Source organism: Oncorhynchus tshawytscha, linkage group LG06 (genome assembly GCF_018296145.1).
Source record: "Oncorhynchus tshawytscha isolate Ot180627B linkage group LG06, Otsh_v2.0, whole genome shotgun sequence".
NCBI classification, from domain to species: Eukaryota; Metazoa; Chordata; class Actinopteri; order Salmoniformes; family Salmonidae; genus Oncorhynchus; species Oncorhynchus tshawytscha.
In genome coordinates, this window is record NC_056434.1 from 40543167 (window position 1) to 40561972 (window position 18806).

General features: G+C 40.7%; 2 protein-coding genes and 1 long non-coding RNA gene across 6 annotated transcripts in view; 1 reads left to right on the top strand and 2 right to left on the bottom strand.

Moving 5' to 3' along the window:
* The window catches only part of LOC112232092 (bile acid receptor), a 25163-nt gene extending 14084 nt beyond the window's left edge, over positions 1-11079 (bottom strand). For 2 of the 3 annotated variants that reach the window (XM_024398889.1, XM_024398888.1), the window contains exons 1-3: positions 10928-11079; positions 7252-7435; positions 1749-2126 (exon numbers count right to left, since the gene is read on the bottom strand). In XM_024398889.1, the coding sequence (XP_024254657.1) occupies positions 1749-2126; positions 7252-7348 (475 nt within the window). In that variant the 5' untranslated portion in view covers positions 7349-7435; positions 10928-11079. Of the gene's footprint in view, positions 1-1748; positions 2127-2926; positions 3144-7251; positions 7436-10927 lie in introns of those variants that run through there. The other variant, XM_024398890.2, reaches the window with a different exon arrangement.
* On the top strand, positions 1870-18595 carry LOC112232093. Its single transcript, XR_002950603.2, has 3 exons — positions 1870-1958; positions 4288-4388; positions 18517-18595. It is a non-coding gene; the product is annotated as an uncharacterized LOC112232093 (long non-coding RNA).
* Positions 17696-18806, bottom strand: part of LOC112232091 (vesicular glutamate transporter 3-like) — a 35359-nt gene continuing 34248 nt past the window's right edge. For both annotated transcript variants that reach the window (XM_042323251.1, XM_024398887.2), the window contains one exon: positions 17696-18752. In XM_042323251.1, the coding sequence (XP_042179185.1) occupies positions 18444-18752 (309 nt within the window). In that variant the 3' untranslated portion in view covers positions 17696-18443. The remainder of the gene's footprint in view (positions 18753-18806) is intronic.

An 18806-nucleotide genomic window follows, 5' to 3' on the forward strand; every position in this document is an offset into this window, starting at 1 on the left:
TTCAAAAGGGCCACACAGTGTACAGTCCAGCTATGTCCTCCGTAAGGCAACCAAACAGGCAATTCAACTGCTCAGACACGAGACGTATGTGGCAGGGACTCCAGACAATCATGGATTATAAAGGGAAAACCAGCCACGTCATGGACACCGATGCATTCGCCCGCTCCAAGGAAAACACAGTGCTCCAGGCCATCAGACTGTTAAATAGTCACCACTAGCCGGACTCCGCCCAGTATCCTGCCCTGAACTTCAGAGTCTTGGTGGTTCCAAACTTCTTCCGCTTAAGAATGATGGAGGCCAATGTGTTCTTGGGGACCTTCAATGCTGCAGACAGGTTTTGTTAGCCTTCCCCAGATATGTGCCTCGGCACTATCCTGTCTCGGAGCTCTACGGACAATTCCTTTCGACCTCATGGCTTGGTTTTTGGTCTGACATGCACTGCCAATTGTGGGACGTTATATAGACAGGTTTGTGCTTTTCCAAATCATGTCCAATCAATTGAATTTACCACAGGTGGACTCCAATCAAGTTGTAGAAACATATCAAGGATGACCAATGGAAACAGGATGCACCTGATCTCAATTTCGAGTCTCAGAGCAAAGGGTCTGAATAGTTATGTCAAAGTATTTATGAGTTATGTTGTGTAGATTGATGAGAAAAATGTCTAATTGTATCCATTTTAGCATAAGGCTGTAATGTAACAAAATGTGCAAAAAGTGAAGGGGTCTGAATACTTTCCGAAAGCACTGTATATATTTATATTGCGTAGTCTGACATTGCTCATTCTAATATTTCTTTATTTCTTAATCATTTTATACATTTTTGGGATTTACGTGTATTGTTTTGTATTGTTAGGTATTAGTGCACTATTGTAGCTAGAAACATCAGCATTTTTCTACACCCGCAGTAACATCTGCAACAGCCCAATAACATTTTATTTTATTTTTACACTAATTACCAGTGTGAGAAAGATGCCCCCTAAGAGCCTTATTGGACTGGTTCCATACAGTGGGCACACACTCGATAGCTTGGAACAGGTAACTAGACATTCAAGTGCAAGGAGATGAGTACAACGACACACATTAACATTGCTTAGCTCCTGGTTCCCTACGCCATTATAGAGTGGAACGCGTAGAGGGAGTTATATCTGGAGGGTGAACCGACGAGAGACAACCGAACCTCAAACCTACACTCAGATACGAGGCAGAAGAGCCCAGTGACCCCAACCATAACATCCATTCACCTGAGGATTTACAAGAAATAGAGCAGAAATGCTATCATTTAGAAGGTGAGGGAGGTGTTGTTGTGATTCTTCATGTTGGGTGTCACTGAGCTCGTCATTTTTACATGGAGACGTTCAGTAAAGTCATGCTGCTTACTCCTGACACTGAGTCCAGAGACAGTTCATTCATTCATCCTCGTCATGACGAAATATCTTACTGATCACCTTCTGGATGTTTGTCATACCAGTGGGCTACTCTGTAGACATCATATTACATTATAGAATATCCCAACTATATTCAGATTACGATACTGTTCTAGCAATAGCTACAGAGCAAAACCAGAAGTGATCAACACAGGCTTTTAGAAGAAGTGAGCCCATCCATAGAGTGGTTTCTCAAGTGTTGAATGTAGAAGTTGCTCTTATTTGGATCTATGTTGTAGAAGACGGTGAAGACCTGTAGTCCGTAACACTTCAATGTCTACAGCTATGATAAAGATGTAGCACACTTAACCACTGCAATTACCTTTACACCCCTCACAGGTGAGAGCGTTATAGTGGTACCCAGATGCCTTGTCCCCACACACCACACACAGCTCCTCCCCTTTGATCCTGCCTGCGTGGGAAGTGTGCCTGGTCCTCTTGCACACCGCAGGCACTATGGCGGATGCCTCTTCCATTTCAACATCGTAGCTACCCTCCAGGGGTTCTTTCCTCAGTTCATACATCTCTGTGGGTGAGTACCACTCCTCAACGCTGTATTGGGGGTAGTAATTCTGATTGGAGTAGTATGGAGGGGAGGACATGGTGGGCTCCACCGAGGGGTATTGCATGCTGGGATAGTTGGTGAAGGATAAGACCTCTTGGTCCTGGAGCAGAGGGCTCCCTTGATCTGCCAGAATATCTGAGAGGAGAAAAGAAAGACGCATAGATTAACTTATCGTATCACTGATTAGAAGTGTTGGCTAAAGTTTCTTTAGCCAACTAAAAAGTCAGCTTGGCTTCAGCATGGTTCAGAAAATCCACAATAGCTACACATTTCACAAGCCAATAACTCCTGTGCTCTCCCAAGGATAGTGTAGTACGACTGTCAAAATCACTTTCCAGCTGTTACAGTAGTATTAGATAGTGACTTAATCTGAGTATTTAAACATTAACATAACAGGGGATAGTAACCTACATAAACCCAGGCATAAATAACCTCACACTCTTACAGAACACACTGTCACAGCAGATTGACGGGACGGCTTGAGCTTTCCAGCTATTCTCCAACGAGATAATAGTACTTATCTTATTTATGTTTTACATATATTGATATTTCACAATGCTTTATCATCAGTGTCATACATTATAATAATGATATTTATATTATGTGGGCATGAACCCTTGAAGGTCAGCTAGCATTGGAACCATTTCATATCACTTTTATTCATTCAAATACATTAAGGTAAAAGGAAATACTGGAACACAAAAATAGCTGCTGGACTGTAGCCGTACAGTTCTATAGGGTTGAGTTTATCCAAACTCATTTTATAATACACATAATCCAAGCTGACACAATAAGATCGACAGGCATGAGATTCTGACCTGAAGATTTGTTCTAATCTAGACCATGGCCATCTCAGGGTGACCCAGCACACCCAGGTCTCTCTCTCTTTCTCTGACCACCTGAAAAGTAACCCCCCTCTGCGGCTCTACTCTTACCTTTTACTTCTTCTACCTCAGCATACCTCCCTCTATTATCTTTGTCAATGGAACTTCTCCAGAAGAATTCGGTACAGGAGTCCTAGAACAGAACACCTTGGTGCTTGTTTGAGGTCTGACTTAGGAGTGCCAAATGGGAGCAAAGGTTGCCATGGCTACTTATTAACCTGACAGACATTTCTGCCCATCATTACAGGTAGTTGGTCCCGTAATGTGTAAAGTCACTTTGACATCTGGCTTGTGTGACTGGCTGCTACTGCCTGAGGTGTAATGTGTGTCAGAGCTGGCCACTGGATCACCTGATCCCAGATCTGCATGTTCCAACTCTCCTAACAATCATTGCCATGCCACATGTACTGTGGTGACCAGCAATTCAGGGCAGGTTATGCAAATCTTTGAGTTAATAAAGTTGCATACAAATATGGTCTCTTTTTTCCATTCCTGAGAAAGGCAGCTCCAAAATGCAGGTGTTTTAGCCTAGCTTAGTGCTTTCTGTGGTGGTGATGGGGCAGCCAGTGGAAAATACAGAGCATAGGGGTTAGTAATGTACTCTAGTTGCACCATGATTGGCTCAGAGTTCTATCACTCATGTGGACACTGCGTCACTGCAAAATCTACAGGGAGAGCTCGAAAATTCAAGCCTCTTGGTTGCTACCATAGATATACATTAGAAGTGCCCATCCAAGAAGGCTCAAGTTAATTGGCCACAGATAAAATGACATTAAATCATGTTATATCTACCGTAGCTTTGATTGGACTGATCATGTCAACATCATTCTTTCAAAATCTTAGCTTGCAAGATAGACAAGCAGTCATCATCATGAATCAAGTTGAAAATCGACTGGCAAATCCTTTTCAATCCTTGTCATCAAGAGAAATGATAGATAAAACAGATCGGTGCTCATCGGCCATTGGACATAAACATTACACAACAAGTTGGAAATCACAAATTCAACAATGAGTGGTTTGGAAGGAATCAGTGGCTAACTGCAAGTGTTGCAAAGCAATCACTAGTCTGCTGTTCAGTGGACTGGGTGTGTGGTCCAAGTCTAAGAATAAGGGTCTCTTTTCCAAGCTCAAAAGGATAAACATTCACATGCAACACCATGGACTAGAAAGGTTGAATACATTGGCTATGCTGTCAATCCAGTATGACTTCTGCCACGTTTAAAACAACTGGAAACTCGGAACTGGGAAATCTCAGACGTCAGTGTGTTCAAGACAACTCTTACTGAGAAAATACGTTTTGAACTGTCATCCAACTCAGAATTCCAAGTCGGGAACTCTGGCCTCTTTCTAGAGCTCCAACCTGAAGATCACTGAAGTCAGGATTCAACCTTGTTTCTTTCCCAAATGTCTAGAAAGCACCAAGAATCCAGAGAAAGACAGACTTTGATGACTAAATTTGCCAACGAAGGACCTCCGCACCACCTTCCTGTTCAAGTGAGCACAGCACAACAAGGTGAGTCCAAAAATGTATTGTATGCTGCTGCAAAAATGATGTTATACGCCAGGGAGATATGTATACTGTAGCTAAGAAAGTAATACTAAGTGTATATCGTGTAGTAATAGCCCATGTGTCTCACCCTAATAATTTGGTCCCTTTCCTCCTCATAACTTAGCCTACTGTTCTGACTTGGTGGTGCACATGTAGCCTATAGCCTGGTTTAGAGAAATGTCATCATTGAATATTGTATGAGCTCTCATTGTCTGCTTATAGGCCCCCTTTATTTATCCTTTGTACATCTCAATTGTCAGTAGAAACTACATTTGTTTAAGCAAGTCAGCCATATCAGCTATATTTTTTAAAAAGGCAGTAAATGAGGCTGAATGAACTGTTTTGCTGCCAGACGAAGCTCCGTTGATAACCAGGTGTAGCGGTGGTAAGGATTCACTCCATGGTGCTGAAAAGAAAGCTCTGCTGTTGGGACAGCTTTATGTAGGGCCTAAAAGTTTGTGGGCACCGTTTGCCACCGTTATAGTGCAATTCATGTATTGTTTAGTGTTGTGTTGTGTAGTGGCTTAGCTGGCATGCATAAAAAAAGAAGCCTTTGCCCCACCAAGGGGGCAAAAATCGCCATTGCATGTGCATATACTGTTACAGTTGAAGTCGGAAGTTTACATACACAGGTTGGAGTCATTAAAACTCATTTTTCAACCACTACACAAATTTCTTGTTAACAAATTATAGTTTTGGCAAGTCGGTTAGGAGATCTACTTCGTGCATCACACCTGTATTTTTCCAACAATTGTTTACAGACAGATTATTTCACTTATAATTCACTGTATCACAATTCCAGTCGGTCCAAAGTTTACATACACTAAGTTGACTGTGCCTTTAAACAGCTTGGAAAATTCCAGAAAATGATGTCATATCTTTAGAAGCTTCTGCTGGGTTAATTGACATCATTTGAGTCAATTGGAGTTTAAAAAAAAAAATGTTACCTTTATTTAACTAGGCAAGTCAGTTAAGAACAAATTCTTATTTTCTATGATGGCCTAGGAACAGTGGGTTAACTGCCTGTTCAGGAGCAGAATGACAGACTTGTACCTTGTCAGCTCAGGGATATGAACTTGCCAACTTTCGGTTACTAGTCCAACGCTCTCACCACTAGCTTTAATTGAGTACCCTGCATGTGTGATTTAATGAAAGTTTGAGTTTTATCGCGTTTTATTTGAATTTGGCACTATGCATTTCCCGAGGCTATTGGCCAATTGAGACGCTAGCGTCTCCCCTATCCATAAGAGGTTTAAGAACAAATTCTTATTTTCAATGATGGCCTAGGAACAGTGGGTTAACTGCCTGTTCAGGAGCAGAATGACAGACTTGTACCTTGTCAGCTCAGGGATATGAACTTTCGGTTACTAGTCCAACACTCTCACCACTAGGCTACCCTGCCGCCCTGTACCTGTGGATGTATTTCAAGACCTACCTTCAAACTCAGTGCCTCTTAGCTTGACATCATGGGAAAGTCAAAAGAAATCAGCCAAGACCTCGGAAAGAAAAATGTAGACCTCCACAAGTCTGATTCATCCTTGGGAGCAATTTCCAAATGTCTGAAGGTACCATGTTCATCTGTACAAACAATAGTACGCAAGTACAAACACAATGGGAACACGCAGCTGTCATACCGCTCAGGAAGGAGACGCATTCTGTCCCTTAGAGATTAATGTACTTTGGTGCGAAAAGTGCAAATCAATCCCAGAACAACAGCAAAGGACCCTGTGAAGATGCTGGAGGAAACAGGTACAAAAGTATCCATATCCACAGTAAAACGAGTCCTATATCGACATAACCTGAAAGGCCGATCAGCAAGGAAGAAGCCACTGCTCCAAAACCGCCATAAAAAAGCCAGACTACAGTTTGCAACTGCACATGGGGACAAAGATGGTACTTTTCGGGGAGAAATGTCCTCTGATCTGATGAAACAAAAATAGAACTGTTTGGCCATAATGCCCATTGTTATGTTTGGAGGAAAAAGGGGGAGGCTTGCTAGCCAAAGAACACCATCCCAACCGTAAAGCACGGGGATGGCAGCATCATGTTGTGGGGGTGTTTTGCTGCAGGAGGGACTGCTGCACATTCCAAAATAGATGGCATCATGAGGATGGAAAATTATGCGGATATATTGAAGCAACATCTCAAGACATCAGTCAGGAAGTTAAAGCTTGGTTGCAAATGGGTCTTCCAAATGGACAATGACCCCAAGCATACTTCCGAAGTTGTAGCAAAATGGCTTAAGGACAACAAAGTCAAGGTATTGGAGTGGCCATCACAAAGCTCTAACCTCAATCCTATAGAACATTTGTGGGCAGAACTGAAAAAGCGTGTGGGAGCAAGGGGGCCTACAAACCTGACTCAGTTACACCAGCTCTGTCAGGAGGAATGGTTCCAAAATTCACCCAACTTATTGTGGGAAGCTTGTGGAAGGCTACCCGAAACGTTTGACCCAAGTTAAACAATTCAATGGAAATGCAACCACATTCTAATTGATTGTATGTAAACTTCTGACCCACTGGGAATGTGATGAAAGAAATAAAAGCTGAAATCAAACATTTCTCTCTACTATTATTCTGACATTTCACATTCTTAAAATAAAGTGGTGATCCTAACTGACCAAAAACAGGAAATTTTTACGAGGATTAAATGTCAGGAATTGTGAAAAACTGAGTTTAAATGTATTTGGCTAAGGTGTATGTAAACGTCTGACTTCAACTGTATATAATACACTGCATATTATGTATTGCTTGATGAAAATAGTAGGAGGAATTAGATGAAGCACAGTACTGATCTGGGTCCAGGCTCGTCACTGAAGGTTGCTTACCAAAGAAGTGTGAGTTCTCGGACAATGGGAATCCATCGTTGTGTGGGATCTGTAGTGGTCCCACCACATTTACTTCGGGGCCCACCCACTCATTCATTCACAAATCTGGATGGACCTCAGCTCAGAATAAAGATGATGGAAGTAAATTATTTCCAGTCCAATCCTGTAAGAAATGTAGATACACCTAGACATAACGTTAGTGTGAGTTTAACATTTTGTTAAGCAGCTTTGTGATACAGTAGCTTACCTGTTAAATACCTCACAGACAACTCTTTAGCCCTTGCAAAAGTTTGCGGACCCCTTGGATTTCTTCACATTTTATTGTTTTACAAAGTGGGATTAACCAATTACAGTCCAAGCCCTGCCGGATATGTACAGAATAAAAATATTCCAAACATGCATCTTGTATGCAACAAGGCACTAAAGTAATACTGCAAAAAACACAACAAATGTATACACTTTTTGGATTAAATGCAAAGCCTTCTGTTTTTGACAAATCTAACACAACACTTCAATGAGTAACTGACTCCTTATTTTCAAGCATGGCGGTGACTGCATCCTGGTATGTGTATGCTTGACATCAGCAAATACAGGCAGAGTTTTTATTTTATAAAAAGAAATGGATGGAGCAAAACACAGGCAAAATCCTAGAGGAAAATCTGCTTCAGTCTGCTTTACACGAGAGACTGGGAGAGGAATTCACCTTTCAGCAGGACAACAACCTACAACACAAATCTACACTGGAGTTGCTTATCAAGAAGACAGTGAATGTTCCTGAGTGGCCAAGTTACAGATTAAATCTGTTTAAATCTGCCAAGGTACAGATAAAATACATTTTATGCAACGGGTGGCTCTAATCCTGAATTCTGATTGGTTAAAACCGCATTCCATCCGATGTCTATTGCACAAGTTTCCCATCGGCTAAATCTATGATGTTAAAATGTCTATTTACTCTGTTCCATCTGACTGTGCAATCTACTGTCTCATCAGCCCAGCCAGGCTACTTATAAACTTGATCTCCACATTTTATTGTGTTACTGCTTGAATTTAATTTGGATGAAATTGAGATTTTATGTCACTCGCCTACACAAAATACCCCATAATATCAGACAGGAATGATGTTTTTAGAACATTTTTACAAATTAATAAATAATGTAAGTATTCAAACCCCTTTGTTAAGTTAAAGAGTAAACATTTGCTTAACAAGTCACATAGTGACTTGAATTGACTCACTCTATGTGCAATAATAGTGTTTAACCTGATTTTTAATGACTACCTCATCTATGTACCCCACACATACAATTATCTCAAAGGTCCCTCAGTTGAGCAGCGAATTTCAACCTGCTACAGTATTTATACCCCTTGACTAATTCAACAATTTGTTGTGTTACAGCCTGAATTCAAAATTTATTACAAAAATGTTTTCCTCACCCAGCCATTTTCAAGTCTTGTCATATATTTTTAAGCTGCAACTACTGTAGGCCACTCAGGAACATTCAACTATCGTCTTGGTAAGCAACTCCAGTGTATATATTCCCTTGTGTTTTAGGTTATTGTCCTGCTGAAAGGTGAATTAGTCTCCCAGTGTCTGTTGGAAAGCAGACTGAACCAGGTTTTCCTTTAGGATTTTGCCTGTGCTTAGCTCTATTCCATTTATTTTTATCCTAAAAAAACTCCCTAGTCCTTGCCTATGACAAGCATACCCGTATGACACAGCCACCACCATGCTTGAAAATATGAAGAGTGGATTTTCCCGAAACATATCATTTTTTGGCTCCAGAGTGGCGCAGAGGTCTAAGGCACTGCCTCTCAGTGCTTGAGGCGTCACTACAGACACCCTGATTCGAATCCAGGCTGTATCACAACCGGTCATGATTGGGAGTCCCATAGGGCGGCGCCCAGCATCGTCTGGATTCTGCCCAGCATCGTCCGTCATTGTAAATAAGAATTTGTTCTGAACTGACTTGCCTGGTTAAATAATTAATAAAATAAAAATTATATTCAAGACATAAAGTTAATCTCTTTGCCACATTTCTACTGTTTTACTTTATTGACTTATTGCGAACAGGATTCTTTTGTTTTGGAATATTTTTATTTTGTACAGTCCTTCTTTTCACGTTGTCATTTAGGTTAGTATTGTGGAGTAACTACAATGTTGTTGATCCAGCCTCAGTTTTCTCCTATTACAGCTATTAAGCTCTGTAACTGTTTTAAAGCCACCTTTGGCCTTTGGTGAAATCCCTGAGCGTTTTCCTTCTACTCCGGCAACTGAGTTAGGAAGGACGCCTGTATCTTTGTAGTGACTGAGTGTATTGATGCACCATCCAAAGTGTAATTAATAACCTCACCATACTCAAAGGGATATTCAATGTCTGCCTTTTTTATTATTAACCATCTACCAATAGGTAACATTCTTTGCAAGGCATTTGAAAACCTCCCTAGTCTTTGTGGTTGAATCTGTGTTCGAAATTCACTGCTCGACTGAGGGACCTTACATATAATTGTGTGTGGAGTGCAAAATCATGTTAAACCAGGGTCTCCAACAGATTGATCACAAGCTACCAGTAGCCCACCTATGATTAGCTCCCCAAACAATTCTGAAAGTACATGCAATTTTCACATGTTCCACTGCAAATTGTCATTAACAAATCTCACAAGTATTAGACACTGCAAGCTCCCAGCTACTATCTAATCAATGCAACACTGACATTATCCCACCCCCGCTATTGGCTTAAAATGCCAAACCTAACACAATAGCTGCCAATTCATTTCCTGCAATATTTCCCCTGTATGTCTGTGTGGTGCGCATGTATTTCTTTCACTTATTTCTGTGTGTAGCCAGCTGATTGTGATAACCATCTTGTGGATTGACAGACAGTAATTTCCCCAAAACCTTCTCAGTTTAATGTTTACTGTAAAGTTGGAATACCTGGCAGAAGTATATCATCAGGAAGTATATCATTTTGATCTATTACTTGGTATTTGCTAACTTTGCCATGAAATGAGCAACAGCATTACAGAACCATCACTAGACTGACACATTAGACAACACATTCCTCACCTGCTAAATTCACAATTAAAGGGGAATTACACAAAAAACTCCTAATATTGATGTTTATCTTCCAGACCTAACAATAAATACTCAGATGTGATTTAAGTATTGACATGGACTCAGACTTCTTGTCTTGTGTTATGTGATGTTTCCCTTATTGCTGTAACCATAACCACAATGTACCCAACACAACAATTCCAAAACAATTATTTTGACAAGTATACCCTTTAGGTTATATTCTGTATTAAATGAGGTCTGTTCCTGTGCTGTACATTCATAATTAAAGAGATCCTTGAGTTGCTAGTCTATTCCTCTGTTATCACAGTAAAATGAACACAGTGATTTCCCCAAACTTTTCTATGGTCTCCCTGAATATGTTACTGACTAACAGCACCCATGGTGACGTTAACTGACACCATCATGCAGTGAGCAGAGAGGAGGTAAATCACCATGTGAACCACTGCTTTTATAAATCACACCTGACATAGCTTTAATTAATTAGCCAGGGCTAATTTCCCCAGAGATTAAACAACAGCCCACATGAAGACCCCAACAAGGGCCTCCAGGCCAGTTTGTCAGCCCACACAAAGAATTAACCTGTCCCTCTCTATCATTCGCTCTTACCGTATTCTTTCCTGTTGATTTCCCCAGTGTAAGTCCAGTCTAGTCCCAGCCTTCACCCTCTCTCTCTGATCTCCACATTGTAAAGTACAGCACCATCAATATTTGCTCATGAGCATCTAGCTGCTCCTGGCTGTCTGGGGTTGCAGGGAGAGTATGTGTGACTGGCTGGGGTCATGGAGAAAGGGGACAGTGGTTATTAATTAAACTGTCCATTCCTCTCCATGAACGCACTACCCCTCTTCCCCCTCCTCCCACCTCCTCCCATCCCCCAAAATCCTCCTCATTCAGCAAAGCAATCTGGCAGCCATGTGTACTCCCTAACACTGAGAAAACCAGACCAGAACCCCCCCCACCAAAAGCACACACACACACACACTAACACACATTAGTCACAGGCAACTTGGTCTTGGATAAGGCACAAGTGATCAAGCAGAGAGCCAACCCATTGGGCAAAAACTAGTCAAATCATTTCAACCAAAGAAATCTATGAGATGACCTTGAATCAACGTGGATAACTGATTGGATTTGCAAAAATGAATCAACTTAATGGCAATTTGTATTTTTTTCACCCAACTTTTAACCTAAATCCAATGACATGGTGATATTTTTTGTTGATTTCATGTTAAATTCACATTAGTCGAAAACTTAACCAAATATGAAACAAAATGTTACAGTTTTCTAGGTGTGAAGGATAGTCGGACCAAAATGCAGCGTGTAGATTGCAATCCATGTTTAATGAACAACGTAAAACACAAATAAACACAAACACTACAAAACAAAGAACGTAACAAAAACCAAAATAGCCTGTACTTGTGTAAATAAATAACACGATAGGAACAACGACACTAAGGACAATCACCCACGACAAACTCAAAGAATATGGCTGCCTAAATATGGTTCCCAATCAGAGACAACGATAAACACCTGCCTCTGATTGAGAACCACTCCAGACAGCCATAGACTTTGCTAGATAACCCCACTAGCTACAATCCCAATGCATACACACCAAAACCCCAAGACAAAACACACCACAATACAAAAACCCCATGCCACACCCTGGCCTGACCCAATACATGAAGAAAAACACAAAATACTTAGACCAGGGCGTGACACAAAACTAGATGTTGAACTGAAGTCTGTGCCCAGTCGGGAAGGCATTCATTAGATGGATCATGTTTTTCATAAATCATAACTAACACAAATATTATATGATGCTGTGTTTACAAGTGAAAGTTTAATCTACACCTCAGTACAATGTCTATAGGTAGCCATAATGGAATTGCTCTCCTGGCTAGGCCACCTAATTGTCAGGTGTACATGTAGTATGGCAGCAAGAGCACTCTAAATTTTGATGGATTGCAAAGAGAACAGCTAAAGTAGGAAAATATAACAGTATCGGGAAATAGCTATTGTAGTACTGAAGAAAACTAAGATTTATTTTGCAGGTAGACAGGTTAGCAGTCTCTATTCTGATAAGGGATCCTCTTCATAAGACATTGTTCTTAGAAGGGTATCTTGCTTTGTGGTCTGGTTTTAATTTGTTTAGCCAATGTGTTACAGTAAGAAGCCATTCACCTCATTGCTTGACCATTCACAACTGGATGTAGTAGGAGGAAAGCTTTGATGAGAATAAAGCTGGGAATAGGCCCCAGTGTTTCTATAAGCTTCTATATATCCAAAAACAAGTGTTTAATCATTGATGGGTCTGTTGCTCCATCCAAAGAGGCCCTTCTGAGTCAACAGAACAGACAGTCAATCTGAAATAAACAGGACCTTTGCCATTGGCTGCTGTCTGCTTGTGGACTAAGTAGCTGCTGTGTGTCCGAGGGCTTTGGGGTGGACTGGGTTGTGGTGGCCTCATGAGAAGGACACGTAGTAGGACTGAGAACCTTGTAACATGTACAGTAGGCGACTGTATTTTCTTCACTATCAAACAAATTGTATTGCTTTCTAGTGGTATTTTTGGTATGGTTACCACTTATCGGTAAGGGTACAATTTCAGTTGATTTATTGTGGTGGACATGTTGTAGTGTGGTCACAATCAATAAACACTAACAGAATAAATGGTGCTACATTTTCTTACGTGTGTCACAGCACAGCACAGACAAGGGTTCAGCGGCTCGCTTCATATATGGCCCTCAAAAAACGCAAATGACATTTACTTTTTAGCCGTGTACGATAGCCTTTCCCCTCTTACTCAGTGATCACTATTGTCTTTTCACCTTTTTAGCTCACATTTGGTTATTGATTGTGAATAGAAAAGCTGACTGTTTACAGTTTTGAACCACCTCCAACTTGTAAAGGGAGAGGAGGAGATAAGTTGATCAAACACTGGGCTGCAACCGGGCAGCAAAGAGCTGCTCGTCTTCTCTAACAAGCTCTCAAAGACTGTCACAAAAATTATATAAACCAATAGCAAGGTCCATAACCTTGAACCCTTCCCAGGCCTGTCTGTGAGAACAACTCATTAACATACAATGGCAGATACGAAGAATATACAGTAGCAAGCTGGTCTTTAAGGACCAAATTGTAATTACACAATAATTTACCTCCTCTGGAAATCACTACAACTGGCCTTACAGTAAACATATAAAGGTAATAGGCGGCCATCTTAAAAAGTACATGGTTTCATTCATTATTTTCAATGGATTATATTCACCCTGAGTTACCTCTTGAGCATGATGGTTCCACTTATGGTAACCAAGTTTAAATCAGGAATTACGATAAACATAGTATTTGCCTGCACAAATGACTGTAAATTAGTGTCCCATGAATTTGCTAGCTTACTGGTGGATCTAAGTGTTTAGGAACAGAACAGATAAGGTGAAGGATGTTTACTGAGAGATGATGGGAAGCAGAGCGGTCTGTGTAGTTGTTACAATGATTCGGAAAGCTAATTGGAGTAAACACACAGCTTAGTGTTGATTGTAGAACAGCCATTTTGTCTCAAAGTAGTGGCAGATAAAGACAGTCAAACGGTATGAATATTGTTTTTATCCACGTGTTCAAAAACTCATGGCTAATGATGTTTACCTTCCATCCATACATGGAATTTACTGTAAGGCCATGTGTTTTTGTGGACAGTTTGAGGTCTATAAAAAGTTTGAGTGTATATAATCAGTTCACACAAGCCTGACTGCAGCCCCCCGTTTACAAGAGGACAAATTGGGGGTTTCAAACTGTAAGATTTATTTTGAGTTAGAGCAATTGACATATTGCACTTGATGGTGGATTTGCCTCAAAGAACTTTGAAATGAACAATCAATGGTGGAATAAAGAACAACTCAGTTCACATTACTCAGTGATCCATAGTTAAGACTTGTTCAGGGTGTTTATTTTTTTAAACAAAGTTCTCAATACAGAATAGACAATATTCAAGTTAAACGCTGGACAATCTGAAAATAGTAAAGTGCATTTATCAAACAATGGAATGACAAATAATTATATACTATACAAAAAAACAGAAAAATCACTGTCCCATAAGTCCTATAAATAGCAGTAATAATTTGACACTATATACATCTTTTTTTATATATACAGTGCCTTGCGAAAGTATTCGGCCCCCTTGAACTTTGCGACCTTTTGCCACATTTCAGGCTTCAATCATAAAGATATAAAACTGTATTTTTTTGTGAAGAATCAACAACAAGTGGGACACAATCATGAAGTGGAACGACATTTATTGGATATTTCAAACTTTTTTAACAAATCAAAAACTGAAAAATTGGGCGTGCAAAATTATTCAGCCCCCTTAAGTTAATACTTTGTAGCGCCACCTTTTGCTGCGATTACAGCTGTAAGTCGCTTGGGGTATGTCTCTATCAGTTTTGCACATCGAGAGACTGAATTTTTTCCCATTCCTCCTTGCAAAACAGCTCGAGCTCAGTGAGGGTGGATGGAGAGCATTTGTGAACAGCAGTTTTCAGTTCTTTCCACAGATTCTCGATTGGATTCAGGTCTGGACTTTGACTTGGCCATTCTAACACCTGGATATGTTTATTTTTGAACCATTCCATTGTAGATTTTGCTTTATGTTTTGGATCATTGTCTTGTTGGAAGACAAATCTCCGTCCCAGTCTCAGGTCTTTTGCAGACTCCATCAGGTTTTCTTCCAGAATGGTCCTGTATTTGGCTCCATCCATCTTCCCATCAATTTTAACCTTCCCTGTCCCTGCTGAAGAAAAGCAGGCCCAAACCATGATGCTGCCACCACCATGTTTGACAGTGGGGATAGTGTGTTCAGGGTGATGAGCTGTGTTGCTTTTACGCCAAACATAACGTTTTGCATTGTTGCCAAAAAGTTCAATTTTGGATTCATCTGACCAGAGCACCTTCTTCCACATGTTTGGTGTGTCTCCCAGGTGGCTTGTGGCAAACTTTAAACGACACTTTTAATGGATATCTTTAAGAAATGGCTTTCTTCTTGCCACTCTTCCATAAAGGCCAGATTTGTGCAATATACGACTGATTGTTGTCCTATGGACAGAGTCTCCCACCTCAGCTCTAGATCTCTGCAGTTCATCCAGAGTGATCATGGGCCTCGTGGCTGCATCTCTGATCAGTCTTCTCCTTGTATGAGCTGAAAGTTTAGAGGGACGGCCAGGTCTTGGTAGATTTGCAGTGGTCTGATACTCCTTCCATTTCAATATTATCGCTTGCACAGTGCTCCTTGGGATGTTTAAAGCTTGGGAAATCTTTTTGTATCCAAATCCGGCATTAAACTTCTTCACAACAGTATCTCGGACCTGCCTGGTGTGTTCCTTGTTCTTCATGATGCTCTCTGCGCTTTTAACGGACCTCTGAGACTATCACAGTGCAGGTGCATTTATACGGAGACTTGATTACACACAGGTGGATTGTATTTATCATCATTAGTCATTTAGGTCAACATTGGATCATTCAGAGATCCTCACTGAACTTCTGGAGAGAGTTTGCTGCACTGAAAGTAAAGGGGCTGAATAATTTTGCACGCCCAATTTTTCAGTTTTTGATTTGTTCAAATTTTTTGAAATATCCAATAAATGTCATTCCACTTCATGATTGTGTCCCACTTGTTGTTGATTCTTCACAAAAAAATACAGTTTTATATCTTTATGTTTGAAGCCTGAAATGTGGCAAAAGGTCGCAAAGTTCAAGGGGGCCGAATACTTTCGCAAGGCACTATATATGTTTGAGAAGTAGTCAATCAACCCCTTATTCAGACAATAAAAAAATGAGTAAATGAACATGAATATCAAATAGATCAATAGTAGATGATTACATGATGATATGTGACTTCAACCCACTTGGAGAATATGTGCACAGTTTTACATTCCACAGTATATTTGTCCTACTGAGAGCTTACAGCTCCATAAATACACATAGCAATGCTGAAACTAGTGTATTAAAGGGAAACAGTGGGACCAGGGCCTGGTAAGGCATGGACAGCAGGCTGAGAGCTGTGGTAGAGTATTGTCACTAAACAGTAGCAAATTGTTACAAGCAACAACAAAAAAGGCCTATACTTTTAACACGGTGGTCTACTTCAATAATGCTGAAAGCAAACCAGTCACATTCATGATATGCACGTCCCCTTAGTTGCATAACTGACACAAAACAAAACTATTCACATTCAATTAAAGGTAAGCCATACTCCAGTATGTTTCATCTGCCCATACTGTGCAAAGAACATTGGTCAGCAGTTGTGGATAATAGCTAGTTTGACGTTATTGTCGGCTACGTCATCACGCTAGCTTACTTTATTATTAGCAACGTTAGCTAGCTCATCTAGCTAGCTAAAATCTCATTGGTTGGATAATTGTTTCCGACTTCAGAACTTGAACACAATCGTGTTGTATTTACAACTTCACAAATGGAAAATGAGACTCCAAGGAGCATTTGAAGGCAGCATTATACCAACGTTGCATACATTTACATTGCTGAATAAATATACAGTACCAGTCAAAGTTAGGACACACCTTCAAGGGTTTTTCTTTATTTGTATTATTTTCTACATTATAAATAAATCCCTAACAGTGTCACCAGCAAGGCACCCCCACACCACCACGCCTCCTCCATGCTTCATGGTGGGAACCACACATGAGGAGATCATCCGTTCACCTACTCCTACTCTCACAAAGCATTTATTTGGGCTGCAATCTGAGGTGCAGTTAACTCTAATGAACTTATCCTCTGCAGCAGAGGTAACTCTGGGTCTTCCTTTCCTGTGGCGATCCTCATAAGAGCCAGTTTCATCATAACGCTTGATGGTTTTTGCGATTGCAGATAAAGAAACTTTCAAAGTTATCGAAAATTCCAGATTGACTGACCATCATTTCTTAAAATAGTGATGGACTGTCGTTTTCTTTGCTTATTTGAGCTGTTCTTACCATAATATGGACTTGGTCTTTTACTAAATAGGGCTATCTTCTGTATACCACCTCTACCTTGTCACAACACAACTGATTGGCTCAAAAGCATGAAGAAGATAAGAAATGTACTTTTAACAAGGCACACCTGGTAATTTAAATGCATTCCAGGTGACTACCTCATGAAGCTGGCTGATAGAATACCAAGATTGTGGAAAGCTGTCATCAAGGCAAAGGGTGACTAGTTTGAAGAATCTCAAATAAAGAATCTACATTTTTTGGTTACTACATGATTCAATATGTGTTATTTCATAATTTTGATGTCTTCACTATTATTCTACAAAGTAGAAAATGGTAGCAATAAAGAAAATCCCTTGAATGAGTAGGTGTGTCCAAACTTGACTGGTACTGTACAGTATATATATATTTATTTTTATATTATACAAATTGTAATGTACCTTCATCTGTGAGTTCCTACCAGAAAAATGTGTCTAATTTCTTTCTCAATTGACACCACTTACTCAGCCTCAGACGCAACACCTGGTTAGTGAAATGTGACATCATCAGGGACCACACGATAACGTAAAGATGTCTCAGTACGAGGTAAAACCGTCAAATGGACAAAATGACCAAACAACAACAAAAAGCAAGTTTGTGGTAATTGACCAATTGCTGCTGAAACGTATTTAGTAACTTCTCAGAAGAATGACCACTGATAGTTCTGCCGCTCTGTGTGAATTTGACCCTTCTTCCTTTACTGGATGTTGACGTGAAGGCAAAGTCCTCTCAAATGACCCCCTTTCCAAGAGTCAATTATTTTTGAACAGCGCCCTAAGTATGTCACTATACCCTTCATTCACTTGATGTCGACGAGAAGGGGAAGTCCTGCAGTGCTTCTCAAGTGACACCCTATTCCCTGTAGTAGTAGTGCACTATATATCGAAAAGGGAGGGGGTCATTAGAGATAATTTTGTGTCTCGGTTTTCTACCCTTTTCCAGAAGTGGGTATTTGCACACGCCACATGGATATTAAAGCATAGGATTGGTGAAAGGCTTGGCTGGAGGGAGTTTCCACCATTGTTGAAGCCATGTGAGAAAGTGTGCAAGTGCACGCTTCAGGATAAAGGTGAAGAACAAGGACAGCCAATGCCCCTGATACTTAGGGCACATCACTGATACTGCTCCTGGGAGTTCCCATCATCCTCATCCTGCTGCATGGTGACTCCACTCTTCTTCTTCCAGCTCGATGGGTTCTCTGCGGTTCCATAGCTCTTCTTGGGTGCCATGGCAATCTCGCTGTTGAGCTCCGTCTCTTCGGCCAGCTCATCTTCGTCGATGATGCCAATCTTATCGTCGCTGGTGCTCTCTGGGTCGGCCCAGTCCTGCTTGTCGCCCGAGGCAAAGACAGCATAGAAGATGACCCCCGTGTAGTGCACCATGGCGGCAATCACAAACACGTGTTGCCACTCCAGACGGGTCTACAGAGGGAGAAAGACTTGAGTCAGTGACCAAACTGTCACACTTGTCTGATA